Source organism: Podarcis bocagei (assembly GCF_964188305.1).
Source record: "Podarcis bocagei genome assembly, chromosome: 18".
Taxonomy (NCBI): domain Eukaryota; kingdom Metazoa; phylum Chordata; class Lepidosauria; order Squamata; family Lacertidae; genus Podarcis; species Podarcis bocagei.
The window spans coordinates 11,005,967-11,033,551 of NC_138144.1; the positions used below are offsets into that span (position 1 = coordinate 11,005,967).

Genomic DNA, 27,585 nt, shown 5'->3' on the forward strand with positions numbered 1-27,585 from the left:
CTGGAAGGAGGCGGACAAGGCGCCACCCAACCGCCTTAGGGTCTCCACTCTGAATTTGTCTTGGGTTTACTCCTGAGCCTTTTCTCTCCCAAAGATGTCCCACAAGGCAGTGGAGGTTTAGGATCAGAGCCTTCCTTCTCCCCGATGGGCTCCCTTCCCAGGTGGACAAGCCCCACTGGCCCCTCACTTCTCTCTGCAAGGACTTCTTGACGTTGGACCCCCTCCGCTCACCTGGTTTAGCCAGCCAGTGGGGACAAGGAAAAAGAGAAATATGAGTTTTTGTTTTTATTTAACATGATTTATATGCTGCTCTAGGGACGCAGGTGGCGCTGTGGGCTAAACCACAGAGCCTAGGATTTGCCGATTAGGAGGTTGGCGGTTCAAATCCCCACGACGGGGTGAGCTCCCATTGCTCGGTCCCTGCTCCTCCCAACCTAGCAGTTCAAAAGCTCCTCAAAGTGCAAGTAGATAAATAGGTACGGCTCCGGCGGGAAGGTAAATGTTGTTTCTGTGCGCTGCTCTGGTTCGCCAGAAGCGGCTTAGTCCTGCTGGCCACATGACCCGGAAGCTGTACGCCGGCTCCCTCGGCCAATAAAGCGAGATGAGGGCCGCAACCCCAGAGTCGTCCGCGACTGAACCTAACGGTCAGGGGTCCCTTTACCTTTATATGCTGCTCTCAGGTGGGACGTTCTCTTCCAAATAAAAGCATCATCTGGTGCGAGTGCAGCCCCCTCTCTCTCCCATGCCTCTTCTTCGATCAGGGATTGCAAATACCTGCAGGGGCTCCTCCTGATGTTGCTCTGGACTCCAGCAGCCACCATTATCACTGACCATTGGACACACTGGTCTCTGGGAGTCGGAGGTTGGCAGTCTCATTCCCAAAATGATTAATTTAATTCCATCCTGTTCCATCTTGGTCCTCCTTTAACAGGTAGCTGTGGTTGGATTTCTGCCTGCATCTCGGTCTGTACATTCCTTCACTTGGGTTGCCAACTGGCTGGTGTCACAATGGCAGCGACCTCCTTGATTTGCTCCGGGACGGTGAGCAGGTGAGAGATTTTTTTGCTGTCCTCTGAAGATGCAAATTAAAGAACTGAATGTAGGTAGGAATGATCATTGTAGTAGAAGTAATTGTCAGTAATAGCAACATGATAGTGATAGTAATTTCTATAGTTCGGCTTCAGATCGCTCAGTTAGTAAAGCATGGGATTCTTAATCGTGGGGTCAAGGGTTCAAGTTCCAGAGTTCAAGTCCCAATGTGCTTGTCAGGGACCTGCAAGGCCTGGGTTCAAATCTCTCCCCCTCTACTCAGCCATAAAGTTCACTGGGTGGCCTTGTGAGCCAGTCACAGTCAGCTTGACCTACCTCACAGGGCTATTGTAAAGATAGAATAACGCGAGGGGAACCCCGTGTGCCCCCTTGAACTCTGGGAAGGAAAGTTTGGATGCTAATAAACTTTTAAAATGTCTTGTTTATCTTTTCATCCCATTTTCCTTCCAGATGTGTTTGAGGTGGCTTATGGGATAGATGTTTTATTATAAAAATCATAAACCTGCGTAGTTTTCTCTTTCCTCCTCCCGCTTCTCCCTCCTCCTAAGAGGGTTGGGCTTGATGACCTTGTGGGGTCCCTCCCACCTCCTAATGGCTTCTGAGAAAGCCCGACTGCAGTGCTTTTGTGCATTTTTGCAGGGTCAGCTCCGTGCTCAACCGAGACGTGAAGCAGTTTGGGAAGAAGTTTATGTTTGATGGGAATGAGGAGACTTGCTGGAACTCAGATCAGGTGAGATGCAAGAGAAAAACTGCAGTGCTGGCAAAATAATCCATTTTTTAAAAATTGATTGGAGATCAATTTTATTGCACTTCCAGCAGTGACAGTAATAATAACACAGAGCTGGAGTACTTGCAAGACTTTCCCTCCATTGATATCTTGGTCTTCCTCAACAACGCTACTGCAGACAGGCTGATCTTCATATTGTCCCTGTTATTATTTTTTGAGTCAGGGGATTTTTTACCGAAGTTTCCAAAATACAATAAAAGAAACAAACTAATCTACAAGAAATAACGAGTAGAAAGAAGCTAAAGAAAGAAGAAACAGAAAAAAAGAAACTGCAAGCCCCTCTCTACTCACTGTTTCTTAACTTTCATCCCTTACCTTCCTCTGTAGAAAGCAATTCCTTTTAAAGGTTTTTGATTGTTTTTCACTGGTAATTTCATTTTTCTTTTTTTGCATGGCTTTTCTTTTTTGGTTAAATAATCAAGCTGTATATAATTTTTAGGAAATAAAAGACATAAATAACTCCGTCTCGTCCCAGCTCAGACTCACTCATCCATCAAGCCCAGTACTAAAGGAAGGAGCTAGTCCTCATGGTTCAAATAAGAGGGTTGGCTTTAGTCAGGTATATAGGAACTCATCTTATCCCAGCTCAGACTAAGATCACCCGTCAAGCCCAGTGCTGTTCTTTAGGGTCCTGTGCAGAGGGAGCCATTCACAGAATCATAGAGCCACAGAGTTGGAAGGGACCCCGAGGGTCATCTAGCCCAACCCCCTGCAATGCAGGAATCTTTTGCCCAACATGGGGTTCCAACACACGACTGAGATTATCTCATGACGCAAAGCAGGGGCCGAGCCTGGCGATTTCACTTGCAAGCTGAACTCCAGCTTCATTAACATGTGATCTTGAAATTCTGGATTCCTTCCCCCAAACTGATACTGAAGTTTAGTGCTAGTTATGTGCTGTGAACCCCCCTCCAAACCAAGGAATTAACACAACAAATTGGGGTCACAAGTTAATGCCAAAAAAATCCAACCTTGTCTGATTGACTCCAAACAGGGGCCAAAGTTTGGTGCTCGTTTGGTGCCCCTCCCAATGGAATAATTGACACTCAAACCGGGCGCCATAGGGCAATTACTCAGTTGGGGGGGGCATGAAACGAGGGGTTCGTGGCACAAAACAAGCACTAAACTTTGGCTTCCGTTTGGGAGGGTCCAGAGCAGGCATAGGCAAACTCCAGCCCTCCAGATGTTTAGGACTACAATTCCCATCCTCCCTAGCTAACAGGATCAGTGGTCAGGGATGATGGGAATTGTAGTCCCAAACATCTGGAGGGCCGGAGTTTGCCTATGCCTGGTCCAGAGTTTTAGGGTCACATGTTGCTGAAGCTCTGAACTCCTCGTTTCCCCAGGGAAGGGCTCCTTGTAGTATTTTTTACATTGCCTGGGGGAGGGGGTGGAAATAAAATATTGCAGTTTTGGGTTGAAATTCCTCTCCTTGAGCTAAAAGGTTTGTCCCTAATTGACGGCTGCTGTTGGTCTTAGGGTGCCACCCAGTGGTTGACGCTGGAATTTCCACAGGCTGTCCGGGCGTCCCAGGTCCGGATCCAATTCCAGGGGGGATTTGCAAGCCGGAAGTGTGTTGTGCAAGGTAAGGACAGAGGCAGAGGCAGAGGCAGCAGTTGCAAGACTCCTTCATGGCTTGCTAGCAAAACAGAATGGCTGTGTTGCGAAATTGTGCGTGTCTAAAAAGTGTGTCACCAACATGGAAAGTTTGGAAAGCTCTGTTGTGGGCAGTATGAGGTTGGGGGAGATAGTAAACTTTTATTTTTTCACATAGTGTGCATGCAAGGTTTTTGTATCAGCGTCAGGCAAGTAGGTCCTTCTTCATTTATTCATTTATCAGTTTTCGTTGGCCGAGGGACATGGCAAGAAAGTGGTATCTGCAATACACAAAAAAACGACTCCAGAACCCCACCACCCGCCTTGCCTCAATCAAAGAACCCTGTTTTACCCCCGTTAAATATTGCCCTTTCCACATCTTTCAAATTTCTCCTAGGCTGCCAGAACGGAGGCGATCTTTCCCCGGTGGCGGAATTCTACCCTGAGGATACAAATTCTCTGCAAATATCCTTTTTCCCCTTCCCTCCCAGTTCACTGGGCTGTGGGGGCGGGGATGGAGTCCAGAACTTAGTTTTCCTTAACTGTTCTTCCCTCTACCATTTCTCCCTCGAGGAAACTCCTCTTGACAAACTCAAGATCACCTTTGAAAACAGCACGGATTTCTTCGGACGGGTGATTGTCTACCAGCTGGATGTCCGTGGGGTGAAGCTTTGACTCTGGAAGTCCTCATGTGACTGTTTTTTTTATTTTGTGCCTTTTTCACAACAGCCAAAACCTCACAAATCCGATTCTGCAGTTGTTTTGTGTTGCTTCTGAAATGGAAGTGTCTCTTTGCCCCGGTTTGCAACTTGAGGACATCCCATAAGTTTACTTATGGCGGGAATACAAGTTGTAGCAATAAAAAAATTGAATTTTATTTTGACTGAGATGATAAATATTACTAAAGAAACAATTGTTTGTTATCCGAATTAATGCTTTTGATGATACCAATGTAGACATAATGCCAAAAGAACTGGTCTTACATACGATCTTGGCAGCTCAAATAGGAATTGCAACTCAGTGGGAAACACCCCACAATCTTACACCTGGAGGCTTAGTGCCACTCACTCTGGAAAATGGAGGAAATTTGAGGTTTCATTGAGGACTAGAACCTCCAGGTGCTTTTTATGCAGTCTGGCATCCGTTTGTCACATGGCCATCTGCACTGCAGCGGGTTGGACTAGATGACCCCTGGGACCCCTTCCAACTCTACAAGCCTGTGATTCTATGTACAATGGGACAATCGTTTTTCAAGACTACTCTTGTCACAAGTCTGGCAAATCTGGAACTAGACTTTCACTTGGACTTTTGTCATTCTAACCCATGTGCTACTGTGCTCATTCTGTCTGTCAGATACTTTTCTTTTTCACCTTTCCATTGTCGTTCATTGTTCTGTTTCATATGCATCACAAAATGAAATAAAAATCTCTTTGCAACAAGAGGAGCCTGGCTAGCTCAGTCGGTTGGTGCGTGGCACTGATAATTGCCAAGGCTGCAGGCCCAATCCCCGTGTGGGACAGCTGCATATTCTGCCTTGCAGGGGGTTGGACTAAATCAGGCACCCCCAAACTCGGCCCTCCAGATGTTTTGGGACTACAACTCCCATCATCCCTAGCTAACAGGACCAGTGGTCAGGGATGATTGGAATTGTAGTCCCAAAACGTCTGGAGGGCCGAGTTTGGGGGTGCCTGGACAAAACGATCCTCAGGGTTCCTTCCAACTCTCTAATTCTATGAAGACAGTCCATAATTTCAAAAGGTGTCTCCCCTTCCCAGGAGTGGCTGCCAGACTCCAAAAGCCAAACTGGGGCAAGTTTTCCACCCAGTTGGCTACCACTCCCTCCATTTGGGTGTTGCTGCTGATCTTAGGGCTATAAGCTCTGGGCACTCAGCTCTCACCTGTGGCTCCTAGATGCTGCCGGCATGTGACAGCGGCCACAATCCCAGGAATGGCTTTGACTGGCCAGCTAAGCCAGGGGAGGGGAGCCGATGGACCTCAAACCCTCAGGGAGTCAGGGGCTTCCCCTGCAGGTGCAGTCAGGCTCCGGGGGATGGAGTGACAGAGACCAAGAGGGGGTCCAACGGTCCAGAAGGCGGCTCAGGACCGCAACACCTCAAGGGCCACCTCTCCCCATACGAACTGACCCAGACCCTGAGATCATCCTCTGGGGCCTTTCTTTGTGGCAACACGAGAACAGGGCCTTTTTCGGTGGTGGCTCCCCAGGGAGGCTCCCCTGGTCCCTTCATTACATATCTTTAGGAGCCAGGCAAAAGCTTTTCCTTAGAACCAGGCTGATTTTAGATGTTTGTGGGAGGACAGACTTACTGGTTTCTTTGTTATATATTTTTGTGTTTTTATACTGTAAACTGCTGTATGATCCTCAGACGTAGGGTGGTAAAGACATATAATGAATAGTGAACAATATTTTGTATTTTTATGCCGAGATATTCATTCCTTTATTTAAAAAGAAAGCTCTCGCAGCTGCTCCCCTGGAGTCCTGGTTCGCCCTAGGCGAGCGGAAATCAGCAGGCCTGCTGTTTAAGACAAGCACAGTGTAGCAGAGTCACCTGCTTAGCAGTTTCAGCAAGTATTCTAGGGACAGAATAGTTTCTTCCATTAATCAGGGGTGTTCAGTTGTTGCCATTTCAAATTTTAAAAGTATGGTACGTAGTACTTTTTTTTTAGTTCGGGAATCTGCAAAATTCTCTCTCCCATCGCACACATCCAGCTCAGAACAGTTTGCAAACAGCAGTGGGGAAAACATCAAGTGCCTTCTGATTTGCAGCTTGGCTTGCTTCTGCGAGCCACCTGCAGTTCCTTTGCCTCCGGAAACTTCTCCTCTGGCTGGAGTCTGGATTTCAGGGGTTCCAGAATAGTTGTGGTGCTTAGTGGTCATCAGGTTGATAAATGAGACCTCCGGGTATTAGGGCGGTATAAAAATTCAATAAATAAAAAATAGTAAGCTGATGGCAACAAGCAGGTTGGGGGGGGGGAGTCGTGTCTTGCCATCAAACCTAACCCCTCCACTGCCCCCTCTTTCCACGAGGGCTGTAGCGAACTTTTTAAAGCCCGGTGACTCTCAAATATCCAACCCTGTCTCATGTGCCTCAGATCAGCCGCTCAGTGCAGAAGGCTTTCCTTTGATTCCACCTTCAAAGCAGAGAGAAAAATGGGGGGGGGGCAGGGAGAAGGTCCTCCCCCCCCCCCAGTCTGACAAGAAGTCCTGTTTCACTCAGGTTCTTTGCTCCGCAACAACTTGAGGATATGTTTTTCCATCACGTGTTGCACTAGGGAAGGGAGAGGGAAAGCAAAGAATGAATTGATTGACTTGTGATTTTTTTAAAAAAAATACAGAATTCCAGTTTACATTTATCTACTTCATTAAATTTATGCACTTGTTGATTTATTTCTTAAAAAAAAGAAAAAAATTCAACTTATATTTACTTATGTCAATAAATTTATGCACTGCTTGATTTTTCCCCTTAAGTCCCCTCAAAGTGGTTTTAAAAAGGTAAAGGGACCCCTGACCATTAGGTCCAGTCGTGACCAACTCTGGGGTTGTGGCGCTCATCTCGCTTTACTGGCCGAGGGAGCCGGCGTACAGCTTCCAGGTCATGTGGCCAGCAGGACTAAGCTGCTTCTGGCCAACCAGAGCAGCGCACGGAAACGCCATTTACCTTCCCGCCAGAGAGGTACCTATTTATCTAATTGCACTTTGACGTGCTTTCGAACTGCTAGGTTGGCAGGAGCAGGGACTGAGCAACGGGAGCTCACTCCGTCGCGGGGATTCGAACGGCCGACCTTCTGATTGGCAAGTCCTAGGCTCTGTGGTTTAACCCACAGCGCCACCTGCGTCCCTCAAAGTGGTTTTACAAGCAGCTTAAAAGAATAAAGACAATAAAGCATAAAAACAACTCTTGCTGATGTTATCTTTGGAATGCTTTAAACCAGGGTTTCCCAAGCTTGGGTCTCCAGCTGTTTTGGGATGGGAACTGCAGTCGAAAAACAGCTGGAGACCCAAGTTTGGGAGACACTGGTTTAAAATAAAAACAGGTCAAAACAGACATCAGCATTCCTTGCGTTTATATACACTTTCATTTCCCTCAAAGTGGTGACCCTTTTTCTCTCTTCTGCCACCACATTTATTCCTCACACAACAACCCTGCCAGGCAGGTCAGGCTGGGAGAGGCCGTGACCGGCCCCCAAGGTCACCAGCCAGTGAGCTTCATGGCCAGTGGATTTGAGCCCTGTTCTCTCCCAGGTCCTTGTCCCACTCTCTAACCACTATGCCCCGCTGCCTCTTTTACACGCTTGGTGTGTGGGTGAGGGCGATAGAAGGCCTCCTCGCGAGCATGCAAGCCCCAAAATGCTTTCCCAAACCACTCTTGGAGGTTCTCCGCCATTCTAAGGTAGCTGGCTCTGTCCATGGAGGAACTGGAAGAAACTAAGGAGGCTTGGGGAACGCGGGTGGCACTGTGGGTTAAACCACAGAGCCTAGGACTTGCCGATCAGAAGGTCAGCGGTTCGAATCCCTGAGACGGGGTGAGCTCCCGTTGCTCGGTCCCTGCTCCTGCCCACCTAGCAGTTTGAAAGCACATCAAAGTGCAAGTAGATAAATAGGTACCGCTCCAGCGGGAAGGTAAACGGCGTTTTCATGCGCTGCTCTGGTTTGCCACAAGCGGCTTAGTCATGCTGGCCACATGACCCAGAAGCTGTACGCCGGCTCCCTTGGCCAGTAAAGCGAGATGAGCACCGCAACCCCAGAGTCGTACACGACTGGACCTAATGGTCAGGGGTCCCTTTACCTTTTTTAAGAAGGCTTGGATGAGGTCAAAGGGGACCCCCACCTTGCCCAGTCTCCTGGATGCTCCAACGGGAAGCCCCCCACAAGCGGAAGGCCCTCATGAGCACCACGGCCCCTTGATGTGGGACCCTCTGGCCCCTCACATGTTTCCGAACCCACCTTTCTTGTGTCCCAGAGCGACTGCCAGGTCCATGGGGGTGTATCCTGAATCTGCCTCGGTTGTGAGATCAGCACCGTGGGCTGAGAAGAGGGAGGGGAGACAAATATTTTATGTATTTTATTTTAGTGCTACGTTCTTCTTTTTTTAACTTTACACATACATTCTTTATTAAAGTCCAAAGACCCACAAAAGCAATTTCAAAAGCAAATACAGCAGAAATGGAGGGGAAAAAACATTCCTAGGCAGCCACTGTGTTTTATCCAGAGTGTGTTGATTTCTATTTCATATCACCCCAGAGAGAAATTTTGCCACGGCCAGGGCAATATCATTTGCCTCAAGGCGATACTTGAGATAGAAGGTTTCAGGATTTCCAGGCAAGTTTGCCAATAAGGGTTTAATTAATTGGTTCCTGCCTTGTTTATGCAGCCCAGAATGTAGTAAGAGATGTCCACAGGTTGCATGTGATCACTATATGCATTATCCCATAGTCTCTGCCTCAAGGATTTAAGGGCAATATCTTAAAAAGCAGAGACATCACCTTGCCAACAAAGGTCCGTATAGTTAAAGCTCTGGTTTTCCCAGTAGTGATGTATGGAAGTGAGAGCTGGACCATCAAGAAGGCTGATCGCCAAAGAATGGATGCTTTTGAATTATGGTGCTGGAGGAGACTCTGGAGAGTCCCATGGACTGCAAGAAGATCAAACTTATCCATTTTTAAGGAAATCAGCCCTGAGTGCTCACTGGAAGGACAGATCCTGAAGCTGAGGCTCCAATATTTTGGCCACCTCATGAGAAGAGAAGACTCCCTGGAAAAGACCCTGATGTTGGGAAAGATGGAGGGCACAAGGAGAAGGGGACGACAGAGGACGAGATGGTGGGACAGTGTTCTCGAAGCTACCAGCATGAGTCTGACCAAACTGTGGGAGGCAGTGGAAGACAGGAGGGCCTGGCGTGCTCTGGTCCAGGGGGTCACGAAGAGGCGGACATGACTAAACAACAACAATTTAGGGCTTCAGATGGGAATACATTTAATCTGGGTTTGGGCTGGGTGTTCACCAGTATGCGGATGATACTAGCTCTAAATCGAGCACAGTTAGGAGTCGTTTCTTTCCGTTTTCCAATGTATTTCTTATCGATAAAAAAATCCAGTCTGGCGCGAACAAATTTTTCTTCTGAAAGTGTGGTCCAGAGGAAAAAGTTGGGAGAACCATGGCCCTAACCACTGCACCACTCTGCCTCAGAGATGTTTAAGTTGCCACCAAGAGAGAAATATGCCCTATAGCATATCTCGCCGCATCAAAGTCCATTGCAGGCAAAACAGGGAGCTTCGTGGCAACTCCGAAAAGCCAGCAGAGGCATTGTGGCAAAACCCAAAAATGCTTCCATGGACTGAAGAGAGTTGGCAGCAAACTACTGCACTTGCAGTAAAGGGACCCCTGACCATTAGGTCCAGTCGTGACTGACTCTGGGGTTGTGGCGCTCATCTCGCTTTATTGGCCAAGGGAGCCGGCGTACAGCTTCCAGGTCATGTGGCCAGCAGGACTAAGCCGCTTGTGGCAAACCAGAGCAGCGCACGGAAATGCCTTTTACCTTCCCGCCAGAGTGGTACCTATTTATCTCCTTGCACTTTGACATGCTTTCGAACAGCTAGGTTGGCAGGAGCAGGGACCGAGCAACGGGAGCTCACCCCGTCATTGCGGGGATTCGAACCGCCAACCTTTTGATTGGCAAGTCCTAGGCTCTGTGGTTTAACCCACAGCACCACCCTACTCACAGCAGACCTGCTGAAATTAATGGTCCCACGTTATTATCGCTCGGGGGGGAAGGCCCGTTGGTTGACCCCCTCGTTCTCAGCTGTGGCCGAAAGGAGGCAAGCTTGGCTTCTCCATCCGAAAATGAGATTGTCGCTCAGGTACGGAAGCACCTTCCCCCGACACCACTTACCTAGCAAGGCCTCAATGCATTTGACGTGGTTCCCGCGCACGGCATAGAGGAGAGGAGTCCCGCCGTTCTGCAGAGGCAACCGAAAAGCATCAGCACAAGGAGCAAAACACACACACACCCCACACACTTTCTTAGACAAATAGGCAAAAAACTGACAATCCTTTGTTAAAAGATACCATTGAGATTTAGTCAGAATATAAAAGAAAAGAGAAGATAGTTATAAAAAGGGAAATTTACAAAATATTAATAGAATCAGAGAAAGTCTGCCCCCCCCCCCGCATGGCTGGTTCAAAGGGCTGGCACTCAGAGCAGGTTGCTGGCATCCACCCGTCTTGAGAGCCCTTCCTCTAAAAATAAATCAAGGTTCTAGTCCTCAACTTTCTGGAGAGAGTCTTTCCCTGTTTTCCCTCAGCTCTGACAGCCCTTAACAACAAAACAGGTTTCCAGGCCTCATGGTTCTGAGTACAGGCTGATTTACATAGGAAGCTCTCTTTTACTGAGTCCCTCTCATTCATGGTTGTCTACACAGACTGGCAGCTGCTCTCCGGGGTTTCAGGGGATGCCCCCCGCCTTCTGTGGGATTGAATTCAGGGTCTTCTGAATGCAAATCAGATGCTCAACCTTCCCCTAGAAATAAAGAAAGATTCTAGTCCTCAAGATTCTGAAGCAGCAGAGCAGAATTGGACAGGAAGCTGCCTTCTACCAAATTAGACCACCGACCTGCTTAGCTTAGCACTGTCCACACTGGCTGGCAGCATCTCTCCAGGTGTTCACGTTCCTAGCCCTGACTGGAGATGCCATCAGGAATGGAACCTGGAACCTTCTGCATGTAAAGCCCCTCTCCTATCCTACTTCTTAGGGGTGTTGTGAGGCTGAAAACTAGCCAAAATGTGGCAGGGGGTCAGCAAACTTTTCCAGCAGGGGGCCGGTCCAGTGTCCCTCAGACCTTGGGGGGGGCGGACTATATGGGGGGTGGGTGAACGAATTCCTATGCCCCACAAATAACCCAGAGATGCATTTTAAATAAAAGGACACATTCTACTCATGTAAAAACATGCTGATTCCCAGACCATCTGCGGGCTGGATTTAGAAGGCAATTGGGCCAGATCCGGCCCCCGGTCCTTAGTTTGCCTACCCATGGACTTTCAGCCTTTCTCAACCTGTGGGTCCCCAGATGTTGTTGAACTACAACTCCCATCACCCCTAGCTAGCAAGGCCAGAGCTCAGGGATGATGGGAGTTGTAGTCCAACAACATCTGGGGATCCACAGGTTGAGAACCGCTGGACTAGATGATCCTCAGGGTCTCTTCCAACTATAAAAATGCTGCAACCCTTTCCCATTGGGAAGTCGTCCCATCCTCTGGATCTCTGGGGCTGCCCTTTCCCGAACCTTTCCCAAATCTACAGTATCCTTGTTGAGACAAGGCAGATCTGTCTAGGTGCTTTGGCTGTTTGATCTCAGACCCAAATAATTCTGGTTTCTGCATCAGGCAGCTTTCAGCGTTCCTGTTAAATCAGCCCTTCCTTTGCCTTCATGAGGACTGGAATCCTGGGTGATGTATGTATTCCCATTTACAGCCAAGAGGTGGCAGAGGAGGGCGACCGAGATGATCAAGGGTCTGGAAACCAAGCCTGATGAGGAACGGCTGAAGGAGCTGGGGATGTTTAGCCTGGAAAAGAGGAGATATGACAGCAATCTTCAAATATCTCAAGGGCTGTCAGAGGGAAGAGGGAACAAGCTTGTTTTCTCCTGCTCTGGAGGGCAGGACTCGAACCCATGGCTTCAAGGAAGACATTTAGCAAGAACTTCTGACAGTAAGAGCTGTTTGACCATGGGATGGAAGGTGGTGGCCTCTCCTTCCTTGGAGATTTTCAACAGAGGTTGGACGGCCACCTGTCCTGGATGCTTGAGCTGAGATTCCTGCCTTGCAGGGGGTTGGACTAGATGACCCTTGGTGGCCCCTTCCAACTCTGCAATCCTATGGTTCTATGAATGCGGGGCCTGTGAAACTGATTCAGGTCAGCAGGGCCATACCTGCCCCCCATCCACCCGCCGATGCAAAAGTTACCCAGTCGTAAGTGTTGATGTCCACGTCCTTCTCCAGGAGCAAGGTGACGATGTCCGTGTAGCCCCCCATGCTGGCAAGGGACAGGGCGCTCTCCCTCTCCTTGGCAAGGACGTGGGGGTCTGCGCCCTGGGGAGAGAGGACACACAGGGCTGCAGCCGCGGCAGGGAAAATGCGGGTGACCCCTACGCTTCTCCCTCCCCATCGCATGTTCCTTACCCATTCCAGCATACTGCGAATTGTCTCGATCTCTCCGAAAGCCGCTGCCCACATCAGCGGCGTGAAGCCCCGTTCGTCGGGCTTGTTCAAAAGGTTCTCGCCTGTCAACATTTCCAAAATTAGGGAGCTGATTGACACAGGAGTAGGAAAGTTCAGGGGTCTTCATGTAGGCTGCACAACGGTCTTTCCCGGCTTAGTGAATTAAATCATTTCATGGCAGCATTTGGTTTTACAACAGATTTCTCTCATTCTCTGCACGGTTTGTTTTTAATTTTTGTGATTTTCCTGCACACTGGCTGGAATGGCTAATGATTTATTCAGGGGTCAGCAAACTTTTTCAGCAGGGGGCCGGTCCACTTTCCCTTAGACCTTGTAGGGGGCTGGACTAGATTGGGGGGGGGGATGAACAAATTCCTATGCCCCACAAAAAACCGAGAGATGCATTTTAAATGAAAGCACACATTCTACTCATGTAAAAATACCAGGCAGGCCCCACAAATAATTCAGAGATGAATTTTAAATAAAAGGACACATTCTACTCATGTAAAAACACGCTGATTCCCAGACTATCCATGGGCCGGATTTAGAAGGCGATTGGGCCAGATCCGGCCCCCGGGCCTTAGTTTGCCTACCCATGATTTAAGCAGTGTGATGGGGGGGGCGGTAATTAATAAAACTAAGAGGGCAGTGGAAGCATAAAAAAGAAGAGAATAAAAATTGGAAAAAACGTGTTTCATCTGTTGTGTAATAACACTTACTGCCAGGCCAGATGCTGTTGCAGGACAATGACAACATAATTTTTATTTTCATATTATCGTTATCTCAATTTTCTGTGTATAATATGAATGTTACTATGGTTGACTTTAATGAATAATTTTATAATCTTAAGCTTCAAGGTGTCTTATTTACAGCAACCTATTTCTTCACTATATTGCAGAATGTAGGTAGAAATAAAGATCCCTAAAGGAACACAAATTTGTCATGGCATCTTTCTGTTTCTTCACTTAAAGAAAGTAGTTTTCCTGGGGGGCACTAAGGGTTTTTTTCTGAAGGGGGGGAGCCCAAAGAAGTTTGGGAACCTCTGTGGTAGATGAATGTCCTCAGTATTGAAATACGAAGTTCCCTCAGATCCAGTATCCCTCAGAACTATGTCGCCTATCATAGAGAAAGAATCTAGTCAAATTCAAGTAGGTTTTGAGGAGGGTTATTTGAAAGAAGAAATATTGCACTGATATGTTAAGTGCTGCAGAATAATGATTTGGAATAACCTTGCCTGGAGGAGAATTTTGCTGATCGTTGTAAATAGCTGTCGAATGATTAAATAAAATAAATGTTTTAAAAACACCTTAGATAAATAAACCGACCCTGTGAGGCACACTCTAGCTAGTGGGCAGAAAGTCAGAAGCGGGTGGAGGGGGGCTGGGTGTTCCTATCTCACCTTTCCTCAGATTTTCTTTCAATAGGACCAGTTCTCCCTGGGCTGCCAACTGATGAATAGAAAGAGCTGGAAAAGTAAAAAACAAACAAACAGGATTTCATTGAGAACTGAAATAGGGAATAGAATGCAGTCTTACAGTAAGAGGCTGCACAGAACCCAAATTCCAAGCCCGTTTTTGCAAAATGATTGTCCTGTTCTATAAAATATGCAATGGTATTCAAACCATTCTTGTCTTTGCACAATTAATCCTCTGAGGGAGGAGGGAAGCCGACGCCTTTCATGATCGCTAGAAATGTTATTCAATGGCAATCATGAGGGATGGAAACTTGACTTTTGGATTAATGCCTTTAAATATAAATAGAATAAAATGGCCTGAGGAGTGGAGGGCAGATTTGCTCTTGATCCCTCTGCTCATGAAGGGAAAAGGAACGGCTTGGTGGGTGTTAGAGACCATTGGGAAGTCGATTAAGAGAGAAAGCAGCCCAACAGAATCATAGAACCCACAACCCTGCGATTAAGATTCCTGTGCTCTACCAACTCAGCTAATCCTGAACCTTGACTGATTTTTAACAAAAAACAAATTAATTTCCCCCTTCAAGGCACTAGTCCTCTTGAACAACAACAAAAGTGTATAGCCCGTCAGTTTACCAAGTGGTTTGGGAAGTCAGTTCAGAGGAAAAGCAGCACAACAGGATCATGAACTTTGGCTGATCTTAACAAGGGGCTAGACCTCTAGAGCAACAGGAAAAAAATGTATAAATGGGGGAGAATTGAAGCCACCTTGGCTTCAACTGATTCACAGCCTCCTCCCCCCATTCCCCAGCTAATGAAAAGCAAAAATGTTTTGTGGCACAACAACTCACTGTCCAGAGTGGCCGGCAAGGCAGATGCCTCGTTGCCACGCTGCCGGTTGGTCAGGGTGGTCGCCAGCTTCAGACTGCTTCCATCTGCATTTTTGAAGAAAGACAAAAGATGTTAAACCTGGAACCTTCATTTTTCAAGGACCGCTTCTCTCCATGTGAACCAGCCTGGACCCAGCAATCACCACCTGAGGCCCTTCTACATGTGCCTCCTCTGTGAAAAGTCCAGAGGGGGGCCACACAAGAACGGGGCCTTTTCTGCGGTGGCTCCCTATATGTGGGATCCTCTCCCCAGGGAGGCTCGCCTGGCGCCTTCGTTACATATCTCTAGGCACCTGGGGAAAACATTCCTCTTTACCCAGGCCTTTGGCTAATTAAACAAATTAAAAGGTATACACATTGAAAGTGAAATGAAATGAAATATCCTTTTTGAGGAGAGGCGACCGGGTTTGAAGACTTGCCATTTGGTGCAGGAACAGCTTGGTTTGGGTCGTCTTTCTCCTCTGAGTATGGATACAGCCGCAAGATGACTGATGCCTGATCGTCCTCCTGGTCGCTGGCAGGCATCTCTGGGTCCTTTGAGGGGGCATTGTGGGTCATTTCGGCGACAGGAGCTTCTGGAGAAATTGTGAAGGTGTCTATGGCGGCGGCAGGTCTACAGCGCCCTGAGAGCTTTGACACAGCAAAGAAACAGGAACACAAGAAACTGCCCTCAGACAGAGCCAGACTACTGGTCGACCTACTTGTGCACTGCCTACCCTGACTGGCAGCAGCTCTCCAGAATCCAGGCACAGCTCTGCCACTGAGCTGCAGTCCTTTCTTCAAAATTAAAAAGATTCTAGTCCTCATTATTCTTCTGAAAGCTGCCTTGTACTGAGTCAGGTGGGGGGCATTCCCAACCTCACCAGCAGATGCCCAGGACGGAACCTGGGACCGCCTTCAGACAAATTGTGCATTCTGTGGGAAGGGCCATAGCTCAGGGGTTAAGGATGAGGCGCTAGTTCTCATGGTTCCAAGTAAAAGCAAAGGAAAGTTTATAGACAGTCAGGCCACTGGTCCGCCAAGCTCAGGGCTTCCAATACTGACTGGCTGACTGGCTCTCCCGTGTTTCAATCTCAGGGGGAGCCTCTCAAATTCCACTGAGATGCCACTGAGAATTGAACCCAGGCCTACAGCATGCAAAGCATTATTATTATTATTATTATTATTATTATTATTATTATTATTATTATATACATACCCTGCCCAACTCTACTCTGATCTGTTTACAACCCTTCTGACGTCACCCCGGGCCAAGCCCTGGAGGGATTTCCTGCCTCCAACATGTGACGTAAAAACTCACCAGCCTCTCCCATTAGAAGGGCGATGACGTCAAGTTTACACATAGCCCTTTAGAAAAGGTTGACGATCATGGTGCCGCCAGGTCCGCTTTGCCGCATCTTCGCCTCTCTTTGCTCTCTCTGCGCGTCCGCGCAAAACTGAAAGTAACTTTCTCTTCCCACAATGCATTTGCAGCCGCTCCCGCGGGGCGGCGGCCTGGCCCTTTAAGAGCTTCTGAATGAGGTTGCGGAAGCCGGTATTGTTATGAATGAGCGGCGCAGCTTAGCCTCCGCCCCGCCCTCCAGCTCCGCCAATCACCGGCCACTAACGAAGAGGAAGCGCTTCCCCCAAAGGGCGGTTTAAAGGGCCAGCCGTTCAATTGTTTTCTTTTTAAAAACCCTCCACAAAATTTGGTTTTGATTATGCTTTAATGCATTGTGTTTATTTAACGTATCTATTAGACCGCTCTTCTGAGCCAACGCCCGTCCAAAGCAGCTTCTAATTGACAACAATAAAATATTGTTTTTATTACCCTATAAAACTGTTTTAAAAAAATATTTTATTTTTTACAAAATACTACAAAATTTAAAAAGTTAAAAGACTTCACATAAACTTTAACAGCTGTCATCCTCAGAACCAATGAGCACTTGAAGATGACCCAGAGGCTTTACATGTTTTAACAGCAGGCAGATATTAAACTGGTCCAGCCCCCTGCAGGCTGTAGTGATAATCTCTTCCATCCTTTGTCACCCTAGTGCCTCCCAGATGGTTTGGACTACAACTCCCATTAGCCTCAACCAGCATGAGGGCCTACGCTGAGTAGAACCTCAATGGTCTAAATCATACCCAGAGTAGACCCATTGAAAGGAATGGCTTATATCGAACTGAGTCCTACTCAAAAATTAGACCCACTGAAAGCAATGGACCTAAACTGGTCACTTCTCTTCATTTCAGTGGATCTATTCAGTGGCGTATCACAGAATCATAGAATTGTAGAGTTGGAATGCAGACCCTCCAAGCATCCCTATTTTCCAGGGACAAACCTGGATTTACAGGAGCTGTTCCAGTTTCTCATATGAACCTGGAATGTCCCGCTTTTCCTTAGGAAGCCCCTATTTTCACTGAAGAAACGTTGAAGCGTATGGAATTATGCAACCCCTGAGCCAATGAGATAGGTAACTATATAAGGCAGCCCTATATAGGGATTTTTTTGGTTAATGTTTAATGTTTTATTCTGTTTTTATATATGTTGGAAGTCACCCAGAGTGGCTGGGGCAACCCAGTCAGATGGGTGGGATACAGATAATAAAATTATTACTGTTTTAAGGGAATAGGATGTCCCTTTTTTCATCAGAGAAATGTTGGAGGATATGGGAAGGGACTCTCAGAATCATCTAGTCCAACCCCCCGCAATGCAGGGATACGCAGCTGTCCCTTATGGGGCTCGAACTTGCAACCTTGGCGTTATCAGCGCCACGCTCTGACCAACTGAGTAATCCATCTGACCTATAGTTTGAAAAGTTTGAAAACTTTCCAGGGGAAAATGAAAGAGAGGTCATTTGCAAAGGCAAATCTAAGGCCAGCTGAAATTCTAAAGGTGCATATTAGGGAGTAAGCCCCATTGAGCCCTGGTGGCCTCACTTTTGAGCAGCCATGCATTTATTGGCCAGAGCGGGGGAACTCCTGCATTCGGCCAGGAGGGGACCTCCAAGGCCCTTATGGCTGGTCTGTCTGGAAAGACAATGGAGTGCGCCTCCAGGGGTGAAGCCAGCCAACCGCCTTAGGGACTCCATTCCGGATTTCTGGGGGATATCCAGTACTCCTGAGCCTGCTCTCCTCCCGCAGGGATCCCCCGGTGGAGAGTTGGGGTCAGAGTTTCCCTTCTCCCCCCTGGTCGAGCCCCGTCCGCCCCTCACTTCCCTCGACAGCGCCCAGGGGGAACCTTTCTCACCGGACGGTGTTTCCGAGCGGCTCCCCTTTCGGCGCTGCACGCGGCCCGTCGGAAGTGGCCCGGCAGCTGTCCTCCTTGTCCGGTGCCGCGGCCCGCTTTCCCCTCCGCCGCTTCGGGCTCTCCCCGGGATCATGGAGGAGCCGGAGATGCAGCTCAAAGTGAAGAAAGGTAGCGGCGGAGGAGCCACTTCCGGTGGTGTCGCGCCCAAAGGCGTCCGGGCAGGAATGGGGAGGGAGGGAGGGGCGTGCAATGATTCGCAGGAGCGCAAAGCCGCAGCCCAGATGTGGGGGTTTGCTTTAGGGAAGCGCCTAAAAAGCGGCCCCAGCCCCTCAGGCCTTCACACTGAACGCCATGCGTCAAGAGTGCCTCTGAGCCTGTGCAGATAGCATTCCCTGGCAGAAAGCCGCCTTCTCTCCTGGGCACGCTGGAGCCCCGGAATGTCCTGCACGAGCAGGGAAACGATGTTTTATTATTAATATTATTATTTATTATTATTATTATTATTATTATTATTATTATTATTATTATTATTACTACTACTACTACTACTACTACTACTACATATTTAATCCACAGAAAGAATAATAACATTATTCTTTCATTAGTATTAATATTAAAGGTAAAGGGACCCCTGACCATGAGGTCCAGTCGTGACCGACTCTGGAGTTGCAGCGCTCATCTCGCTTTATTGGCCGAGGGAGCCGACGTTTGTCCTCAGACAGCTTCCGGGTCATGTGGCCAGCATGACTAAGCCGCTTCTGGCGAACCAGAGCAGCGCACAGAAACACTGTTTACCTTCCCACCAGAGCGGTACCTATTTATCTACTTGCACTTTGACGCGCTTTCAAACTGCTAGGTTGGCAGGAGCAAGGACCGAGCAACAGGAGCTCACCCCGTCGTGGGGATTCGAACCGCCATCCTTCTGATCGGCAAGCCCTAGGCTCTGTGGTTTAACCCATAGCGCCACCCGCGTTGACGTTATAATTCCCTTCATGTCAATAGTATGTAGCAGGGGGGAACAGAGTCATAGCCATTCCCACCTGTGTTTATTGTGGGGGGTGGCACAGTTGTGCTGCATTGGAAATGGCTTGCATTAGACCCATTGAAAGCAATGGCCCTGAGAGGTGTGTGAAGAGGTCACCCAGTGGGCTTCATAATGGAGTGGGGATTCGAACCCTGATCTCCCAGGTCTTTGCCTGACACTCTCACCACTACACCCCACTGGCAGTGATGCAGCTCTATAAATTAAGTAGGTAACTAAATATGGAGAAAGCAAAATGTCACTTAGAGAAGGATCTGAAAAAAATTCCTGGAAGCCTGAATCTGTTTTATTCTGGATTGTTTTATCTCAACCGCATTGTGATTTTTTCGCTTTAAAATACAAAGATTTGGGGGGCCACCAGGTGGCGCGTTGGAAGATGGCTGACAATAACATCTCTCTGACCCATACGAGGTACTATGGGAAGTACAGTGGTGCCTCGCAAGACAAAATTAATTCGTTCCGTGAATTTTTTCATCTAGCGAATTTTTCGTCTTGCGAAGCATGGTTTCCCATAGGAATGCACTGAAAATCAATTAATGCGTTCCTATGGTCAAAAAAAGTCCAAACAAAGCCAAATTTGGTACAAGAGTTTATTAAGTGCTCTTTAAAGTCACACATACTGTAAAGAGCATTTCAAAATTCAAACCCAGAATTTTTTTAAAAAAAACAGCAGAGTGGCCCAATGGTCACAGAAAATCATAAAAATGCAGGAAAAAACCCACAAGCTTCGAGATTCTTGCAAACCCCTCCCCAACTGTTCCCCCAGCCACCCAGCACACAGAAATTCAAATCCAGAATTTTTTTTAAAAAAACAGCAGAGTGGCCCAATGGTCACAGAAAATCATAAGAATGCAGAGAAAAAACACACAAGCTTCCAGATTCTTGCAAACCCCTTCCCAACACCAAGTCCTTGAATTCCAAACACCCCAACCCAAAATCCAAAAACCCCCCAAAAAGTTTTAAAAGCTTAACTTACCAAATGGCTGCAAAAGAAGTTTTGGAAAAGCTTCAAAAATCACCAAAGTCTTTAAAAACCTCAAAAAAGGCTACTATGTACACTGTGTTCTATGAGTTGCTCCTCGAAGTCAAGTCGCAACTGTATTAACAGTGTTAAGAAAAAGGAAACAAACTTGCAAGACATTTTCGTCTTGCAAAGCAAGCCCATAGGGAAATTTGTCTTGCGAAGCGCATCGAAAAACGGAAAACCCTTTCGTCTAGCGAGTTTTCCGTCTTGCGAGGCATTCGTCTTGCGGGGCACCACTTTTTTCCCCTACATGATGTGACATTAATAACCATTCACCCCAGATAGAAACAAGATTGTCGCGTTTCTATGAATCACAGGCAGGATTTTAAGAACTATGTGGGACAGAGTATAACAGGAAAGAAGACTGGAGAATGGTGAGAAAAGAGGAAAAAATTTATGACGCAGTTAAAAAATGGCTTCTTGCCATGACAGGCTTGCTGGAGAAAGAAGGACTGGGGGAGGAGAATCAGGATTGTTTGATGAGAAGGAATGCTGGAATGGTAGTTTGACCTGACAGAACCCCCAGACTCATTTGATTTATTCGGTAAGCCTGAGAAAAATAAAGGACAGATCGGAGATTAATTTTGTTTATGGAAGCGTTGTACGGAGGCTGTCCCGAATCGATAATGATTTTTAGAAGAGTACAAAACCCACATAGAATGCCAGCTTTCAACCTGCTTGTGAAAATCATCAGAGATCGCAAAGAAAGGAATTTATGATAACAACAAGAAGAGAAAGGAAGTAATAAAGGACTATCCGGATCAAACTGGACAGAACTGTCTAATTAATGCAGTAAGAAAAGTGATGCTGTTTTGGACTCGAGCTGAGCTTGATGTATGGGTACCCCCAACAAAATTTAAAATTTGGCTGTATAATTTGGAATCAATGTGATATGGATAATGTGATGTGATTGGCCTGTTAATAAAAATTGTTTAAAAAAATTAAATATAAAATACAAAGATTTTTCCTTTAAAATACAAAGTGTTATAGAAATGATGATGATAATAATAATCCCATTGCAAAAAAACATGGCACCTAGACATTTTGTTGTGACCGCAGCCTAGGTTTAATGTACCATTTGGTAATTAGGTTATATATCTGAGTTTCTAACACTGGTAATGGTTGTAGTAGTACTGATGATGATGATGATGATAGCTGTCTGGAAAGGATTTCCTGGCTTGGCAATGAAGCTGCAATTAAAATTAACATCTCCCCATTCTTCCTAGTGACAGACAAGTTTACGGAGAGCATGTATGTCTTGGCCAACGAACCTTCTGTGGCTCTGTATCGGCTTCAGGAACACGTCAGGCGCTCCCTCCCAGAGTTGGCCCAGCATAAGGTATGGCACCTTTGAACCCAGGAGTGAAAAAACTCAAATGCGCACCATGCTTAATCATGGACCCTGCATTGCAGGGGGTTGGACTACATGGCCCTTGGGATCCCGTCAAATTCTGTGATTCACCAACCCCAGATCAGTTAGCTGAACCTGCCCCACTTCAGTGTACGTTTAGGGGTTGTGGGGGTTACTGCTTTAAACAGTCCTGCCTTTCTCCAAAGAATCCTGGGACCTGTGGGGTGCTGAATATAGGGAGCCCCTATATTCCCCTCTCAGAGCCAGTACTCGCAATTCTCCAAGCGCATTTTGTACCTGTCGGCCCTCTGCAACCGAGAGATTAGCTTATATGGTGCAGCTGTATAAATTAAGTAGGTAAATAAATATGGGGAAAGCAAAATGGATGGTGCCTGATGTTTCCACCATCTGGAGGTTCATTCCTGGGGATCATTGGATCTGGACTGTTTTCACACACTGATACAACATCCTGTAGAATCTATCAGTTCTATTTTATCTGCACAATTGGATTGAATTTCAGGAACCAAAATGTCAAATGCCTGAGCAGGAGTGGTGAACAATGTTGTAATTAATTGTTGTCGCTTCAATTTCCCCACTGCCCTACTTACAGTTGGGAAGAATATTCCTACGTTATGAATGGTCCATGTCACCATTAAGAAAAAGAGGTTAGAATAGGCCAATAGATCTGTAGACTGTCTCTGTATCAAGTGACTTTCTTCTTTAAGTTCTCAAAGCTCTTAACCAAGCTCAGGGTTGTCCTATGAACTAGCCAGATGTTTAAATGAGAAGCAATCAGTCCGTCCATCATTTGAAAAATAAGACTTTAGAGCTGTCTTGCCTCAAAATGGCGACTGGACATTCCTTTCTGGCAACTGCAACCTTGGTTTAAGGAGCCATTTGGTGCCTGGCTCATATATCTGAGTTTTGAACACAGCCCAAAGCTCCAGTTCCAAGGGAAGAGGAATTGATTGTTAAATCATCTTGGGAATTGTAGCTCTGGGAGGGAGAATATAGGTCTCCTAACAGCTCCCAGTACCATGAATGTACAGTGGTACCTCAGGTTACAAACACCTCGGGTTAAAAACACTTCAGGTTTCAGGTTACAGACTCCGCTAACCTGGAAATAATACCTCAGGTTAACAACTTTACCTCAGGATGAGAACAGAAATCGTACAGTGGTGGCGGGAGGCCGCATTAGCTAAAGTGGTACCTCACGTTAAGAACGGTTTCAGGTTAAGAACGGACCTCCGGAATGAATTAAGTTCATAACCAGAGGTACCACTGTAGTAAAATCCTATATCAGAGAACCTGCCAGCCTCCAAATGTTGTCACCTCCCAGTGTTCCAGCGGAGAGTCAGATAGGATGGATGAGTGTAGAAACATGTGCAAGCCCACAGTTAACGCTTGAAGTTTTATAGTGCTTTTATATTTTGCTGGAAACAGCCCAGAGTGGCTGGAATAATCCACAAAACAATCATAACAATAATCACAAAACAGAGAAACCAGTAGGAGAACACTTCAATCTCCCAGGACATTCTATACAAGATCTCAAAGTAGCTGTTTTACTACAAAGGAATTTCAGAAATAGACTGGAAAGAGAAGCTGCTGAATTGCAACTCATTACCAAACTTAAAACCATGGAGAGACCTGGTCTGAACAAAGACATTGGATTCTTATCTCATTATACATGACTAAGCCATTTCTCACCTTCTCACCCCTTGCCTTTTCCTGTAAGACCTATTGCAGTCGTTAAGAGTCGTCAACAGGCTCATCTCAGCTACCTGCCAATCTCCCATTCCCACCACCCTTCTGAGTAATACCCCTCCCCACTTTCTCACTATATAGAAGGATCTGGCAACTTCTGTTTCAGTGTATCTGAAGAAGTGTTCATGCACACGAAAGCTCATACCAAGAACTAACTTAGTTGGTCTTTAAGGTGCTACTGGAAGGAATTTTTTTATTTTGGAATAATCCAGTAAGAATTATAAAATTGTTGTTGTTGTTGTTATATTACTACTACTACTACTACTACTACTACTACTACTACTACTACTACAGGATTGCCTACCCTGCCCTCCATCAGGAGAGGGCAATTTCCCTCATCTCATTATATTTTGTATTTATTGATTACGTTTCTTTCTCGCCCTGTTTCCTCCAAGAAGCTCCAGGCGGCGTGTGTGGTTCTCCCTCTCCCCATTTTAGCCCACAACAACCCTGTGAGGGAGGCAGTTGTTGCCATCATTGTCATTATGGTACAGATTTGCGGGCTTCTTCTTACCGCACAGCCAGCCTCCGCAGCACAGAAAGAGAGCAGGGTGCACAAATGCAAGCCCTGAGAATGAGGAAATCAGCCAACTCTAAAGCAACAAAACCATCCATGCAAGCTCCTGAAAACGACAAAAACATATCATCGCATATAAAGCTTATTTTTCCATAAATAACTGGGTTACAGGAGCTGCTGGCGGTGAACACGAGTCTCTTCCCCGCCCCACCCCTGTCTAATCCTCACAACCCTCCTGCGAGGTAGGCTGGGCTGAGGGGCAGTGATGGTCCCCCAAGGTCACCCAGCGAGCTTCCTGGCCCATTGGGAGGATTTGAACCTCGGCCTCCCAGGTCCTACGTGTGCAGATCAGTCTCTGGAGGGAGGGGGCTGGTTCTTACTGGGAGGGGGAGATGTTGGATGAGGGTATTTCGGTTTTTTTGAAAAGGGATAGAGAGTCAATACAGCAGGGAGGGCAGATGTTATCCGGGCTGCTTGTTCCCAAACTTATTTAAAAAGTCCCTTGTTTAATTTAGGGGCTTGTATTAATAGTGGTGCCGTAGGGAGAGCAGGGTTCTGGAAGAGAATGCTAGCGAAATGGAGAAGGTCACCCTGCTGTCTTTCTTCCTTAAAAAAGAAAAAATCCATCAAGGATTTATTCATCTTTTCCAACTAGGCAGCATCTCGTGGATAAGCTGTCCTGGCGAGAGAGAGAGGGATTTGTTATTCCCCAGTTCCGAGTTAAAGAAAGCAACCTCCTCCCGCTGTTTTCCCCCACCCCTTAGCTATCTTTTGGGGACTGGGATCTGCTGTTTGTTCCTCCCCTGCCCCCTTAATGTGCCGTTAATTCCATTGTCTTGAGCATTAGCCAGCCTAAGCTAATGCAAGTCATCCAAGGGAGGCAATCTAAGATTTTTTGAATTTTCTGGACTTGGGGGGCATGAGTGTGTTTTGCATTAAGCCACAGCTACCTTTCATTCACCCCTTTAGTTTTTTTAAAAAGAAGTTAGTGGGCCTTTGGGGTTGGCATCTGTCTATCTCAGGAGACAATGGAGTGCACCTTTGAGGGTGAAGTCCAGCTGCTGGAAGGTTGCAGCACCTGAGACCAATGCAGGAGAGACATACTGCATTGCAGCCGGGGCAGATGAAGGCGCCTGGTTGTGCTGCTGCAGATGCCCCAGGGCATTTCCTCTCTCTGTGCTCCTCCCGGCACAGTCACTCCTCCTCTCATCACTGCTATGGATGCAAACTGACTGCAGGCATCTTTCTAACACAGAGTCTGCCAACAGGCCCACACAGCACCTCCTTGGGGATCCTGCCATCTTCCAAGCCAGAGTAGACATCCCTGAGACAGGAGTGCAAACAAGCTGGGAATGTGGGCTTGGAGGAGCACATTTTGGTTTGAGACTCTGTCCTGCCATGCGATGCCCAAATCTTCCTGGTACTGCACCTGTGACCCAGTGTTAGAAACTCAGATATATAAGCTCATCACCAAATGGCTCCTTAAGCCAAGGTTACAGTCGCCAAAGCAGAATGCCTCGTAGCCATTTGGAGGGTGGTTTGCTCTAAAGTTGTATTTTTCAGTACGACTTTTTGATTCTTTACATTTATTCTGATTGTGTGGCTAAAATATAACGGATAGAATTCTACAGGACCTTAGTGTGTGAAAACAGTCCAGATGGGGGAGACGTCAGGCCCCATCCTGGCTCCTGGGCCTCTTCACTTGGTTGCAAGTGGCTGATAGGTACAAAATGCACCTGGCAAATTTTGAGTGCTGCTGTGACCATATAATAAATGTTTGATTGGCTAGGGAGTTTGTTTTCTCTGCAAGAAAGTTACCCATTTTGTCTCTGTACTTTGGCTTCTGTAGCTAAATCTGCTGTCCATCTGCAGGGCTTTCTTGCAGATAAGTTCAGATATTTAAGCATAACAGGCCAGCCTTATTTTGGAGAGGTCGGAGGCTGCCCATTGCCCCTCTGAATGACTCATGCAATTGTAGAGTTGGAAGAGACCCCCCAAGGGTCGTTGCAGCCTTTTCTCCTTGGGCAGTTTGTGACCGGAACCCCCACCCCACCCCACCCCAAAAGCACTAGGGTTGGTCTTTGGACGTGCTGCATGGCAGTGTTGAGCGCATCAAGGTAGAACTGAGGAGACCCAGGTTGCTTCTTGGAGATGATCACCCTGTCCCCTTTTCTCCTTGCAGGCCGACATGCAGAGCTGGGAGGAGCAAAGTCAAGGGGCCATCTACACCGTGGAGTACGCTTGCAGGTACTTGGGGGAAGCCTGCAGGGCTGCATCCCTTTCCCAAAGATGCTTCCCAAGCACCCATAGATAGGCTGTGGTTGGGGGGAAGGCAGCAGAGGGCCTCCGGCATTGATCCCCATTTCCATGGCTAACTGTACTAAGCTGAAACCAAAACCCAAACTGCTTAAAATTAGAATTCAGACTTCCAGGTATCTCATCGCAGCTATGAGACCTAGGAACTTGCCATGCAATTCAGAAGTCTGGTGAAGTGAAGCTGTAGTCCCGCTCTGCTCTGCCTTGGTCAGAACCCACCTGGAGTCCTGTGTCCTGTTCTGGGCTCCACAATTTGAGAAGGATATTGACAAGCTGGAAGCGTGGAGAGGAGGGCAACTAAGATCTGGTAACCATGCCTGATGAGGAACGGTTGAGGGAGCCGGGTATGTTTAGCCTGGAAAAAAGGAGACTGAGAGGAGATATGAAAGCCATCCTCAAATATCTCAAGGGCTGCCACATGGAGGAGGGAGCAAGCTTGCTTTCTGCTGCCCCAGAGGGGAGGATCCAAATCAACGGCTCCAGGTTACAAGAAAGGAGATTCCAACTAAACATCAGGAAGACAGCAAAATAAAAATAAATATTAATAATGCCGCCTCAAGTGCTCTCTCTCTCTTTTCCAGTGCCATCAAGAACATGAAAGACAGCAGCGTTTATTTCAAGAGCATCGAGGGTCTGCTCAGGCACACCATTGCGGTGAAAGACCGCCTGAATGCTGCCCGCAGGTAGCTCCAGGAACCCCAAGAAACCCCCCACGACCCCCCTCCCACCCCCAGAGGAGTCCCAGGGTCTGGTCGGCGCAGGAGGCCAAGACAGCAGCAGTGTGCACTGTGTTGATTGTGGCTGACTTTTTAAATTAAATCTTGCTCAGCAAGCAGCAAGCCAATAACAGAATGATGTTTATTGCAGAGTGTGTGTGTGTGAGAGAGAGAGAGAGAGAGAGAGAGAGAGAGAGAGAGAGAGAGACTCTTCCTGTGTGCTGAGAGTGAGGGTTTTTCCTACATTCCTTATGCTTGGGAAAGGTGTGGCAGGAATATGTGAACTGACCTTATCCCAAGTCAGGACTTTTGGCCAGTATTTCCTACTCCTCTCCAGGATTTGAGACACGCATAGTGGACAGAGGTCTTTTTCCCAGCCAGGGAACCTGGGACCTTATGATGATGGGCAACCCAGTCAGATGGGCAGGGTACAAATAATAAAATTATTATTATTATTATTATTATTATTATTATTATTATTATTATTATTATTATTATTATTTGTATTATTACAGCTGAGTTGCAGCTCTTCTATTTTATTTTTTTAAACAACAAGTTAAGATCCTAGCCCTCATGATCAGTGCTTTTTTCTATATACAGTGGTGCCTCGCAAGACGAAATTAATTCGTTCCGCGAGTTTTGTCGTCTTGCGATTTTTTT

At 47.0% G+C, this 27,585-nt stretch overlaps 3 protein-coding genes across 3 annotated transcripts; 2 read left to right on the forward strand and 1 right to left on the reverse strand.

Annotated features, from left to right (window-relative positions):
* Window positions 1-946: 946 nt before the first annotated feature.
* On the forward strand, window positions 947-4,872 carry NR2C2AP (nuclear receptor 2C2 associated protein). Its single transcript, XM_081178138.1, has 5 exons — window positions 947-1,049; window positions 1,690-1,780; window positions 3,317-3,422; window positions 3,831-3,898; window positions 3,992-4,872. The coding sequence occupies exons 1-5, from the start codon at window positions 1,009-1,011 to the stop codon at window positions 4,106-4,108; spliced, it is 423 nt and encodes a 140-aa protein (XP_081034264.1). The 5' UTR covers window positions 947-1,008; the 3' UTR covers window positions 4,109-4,872.
* A 989-nt stretch (window positions 4,873-5,861) lies between these two features.
* Window positions 5,862-18,315, reverse strand: RFXANK (regulatory factor X associated ankyrin containing protein). The gene is made up of 9 exons (XM_081178051.1): window positions 18,196-18,315; window positions 15,386-15,596; window positions 14,928-15,011; window positions 14,065-14,130; window positions 12,627-12,727; window positions 12,411-12,536; window positions 10,342-10,408; window positions 8,397-8,477; window positions 5,862-6,720 (listed from the first exon to the last, which is right to left on the reverse strand). Exons 2-9 carry the CDS (start codon window positions 15,522-15,524, stop codon window positions 6,662-6,664), a joined length of 723 nt encoding a protein of 240 aa, XP_081034177.1. The 5' UTR covers window positions 15,525-15,596; window positions 18,196-18,315; the 3' UTR covers window positions 5,862-6,661.
* On the forward strand, window positions 18,231-27,042 carry BORCS8 (BLOC-1 related complex subunit 8). The gene is made up of 4 exons (XM_081178158.1): window positions 18,231-18,363; window positions 21,488-21,600; window positions 26,076-26,140; window positions 26,791-27,042. The coding sequence occupies exons 1-4, from the start codon at window positions 18,327-18,329 to the stop codon at window positions 26,894-26,896; spliced, it is 321 nt and encodes a 106-aa protein (XP_081034284.1). The 5' UTR covers window positions 18,231-18,326; the 3' UTR covers window positions 26,897-27,042.
* Window positions 27,043-27,585: the final 543 nt, after the last annotated feature.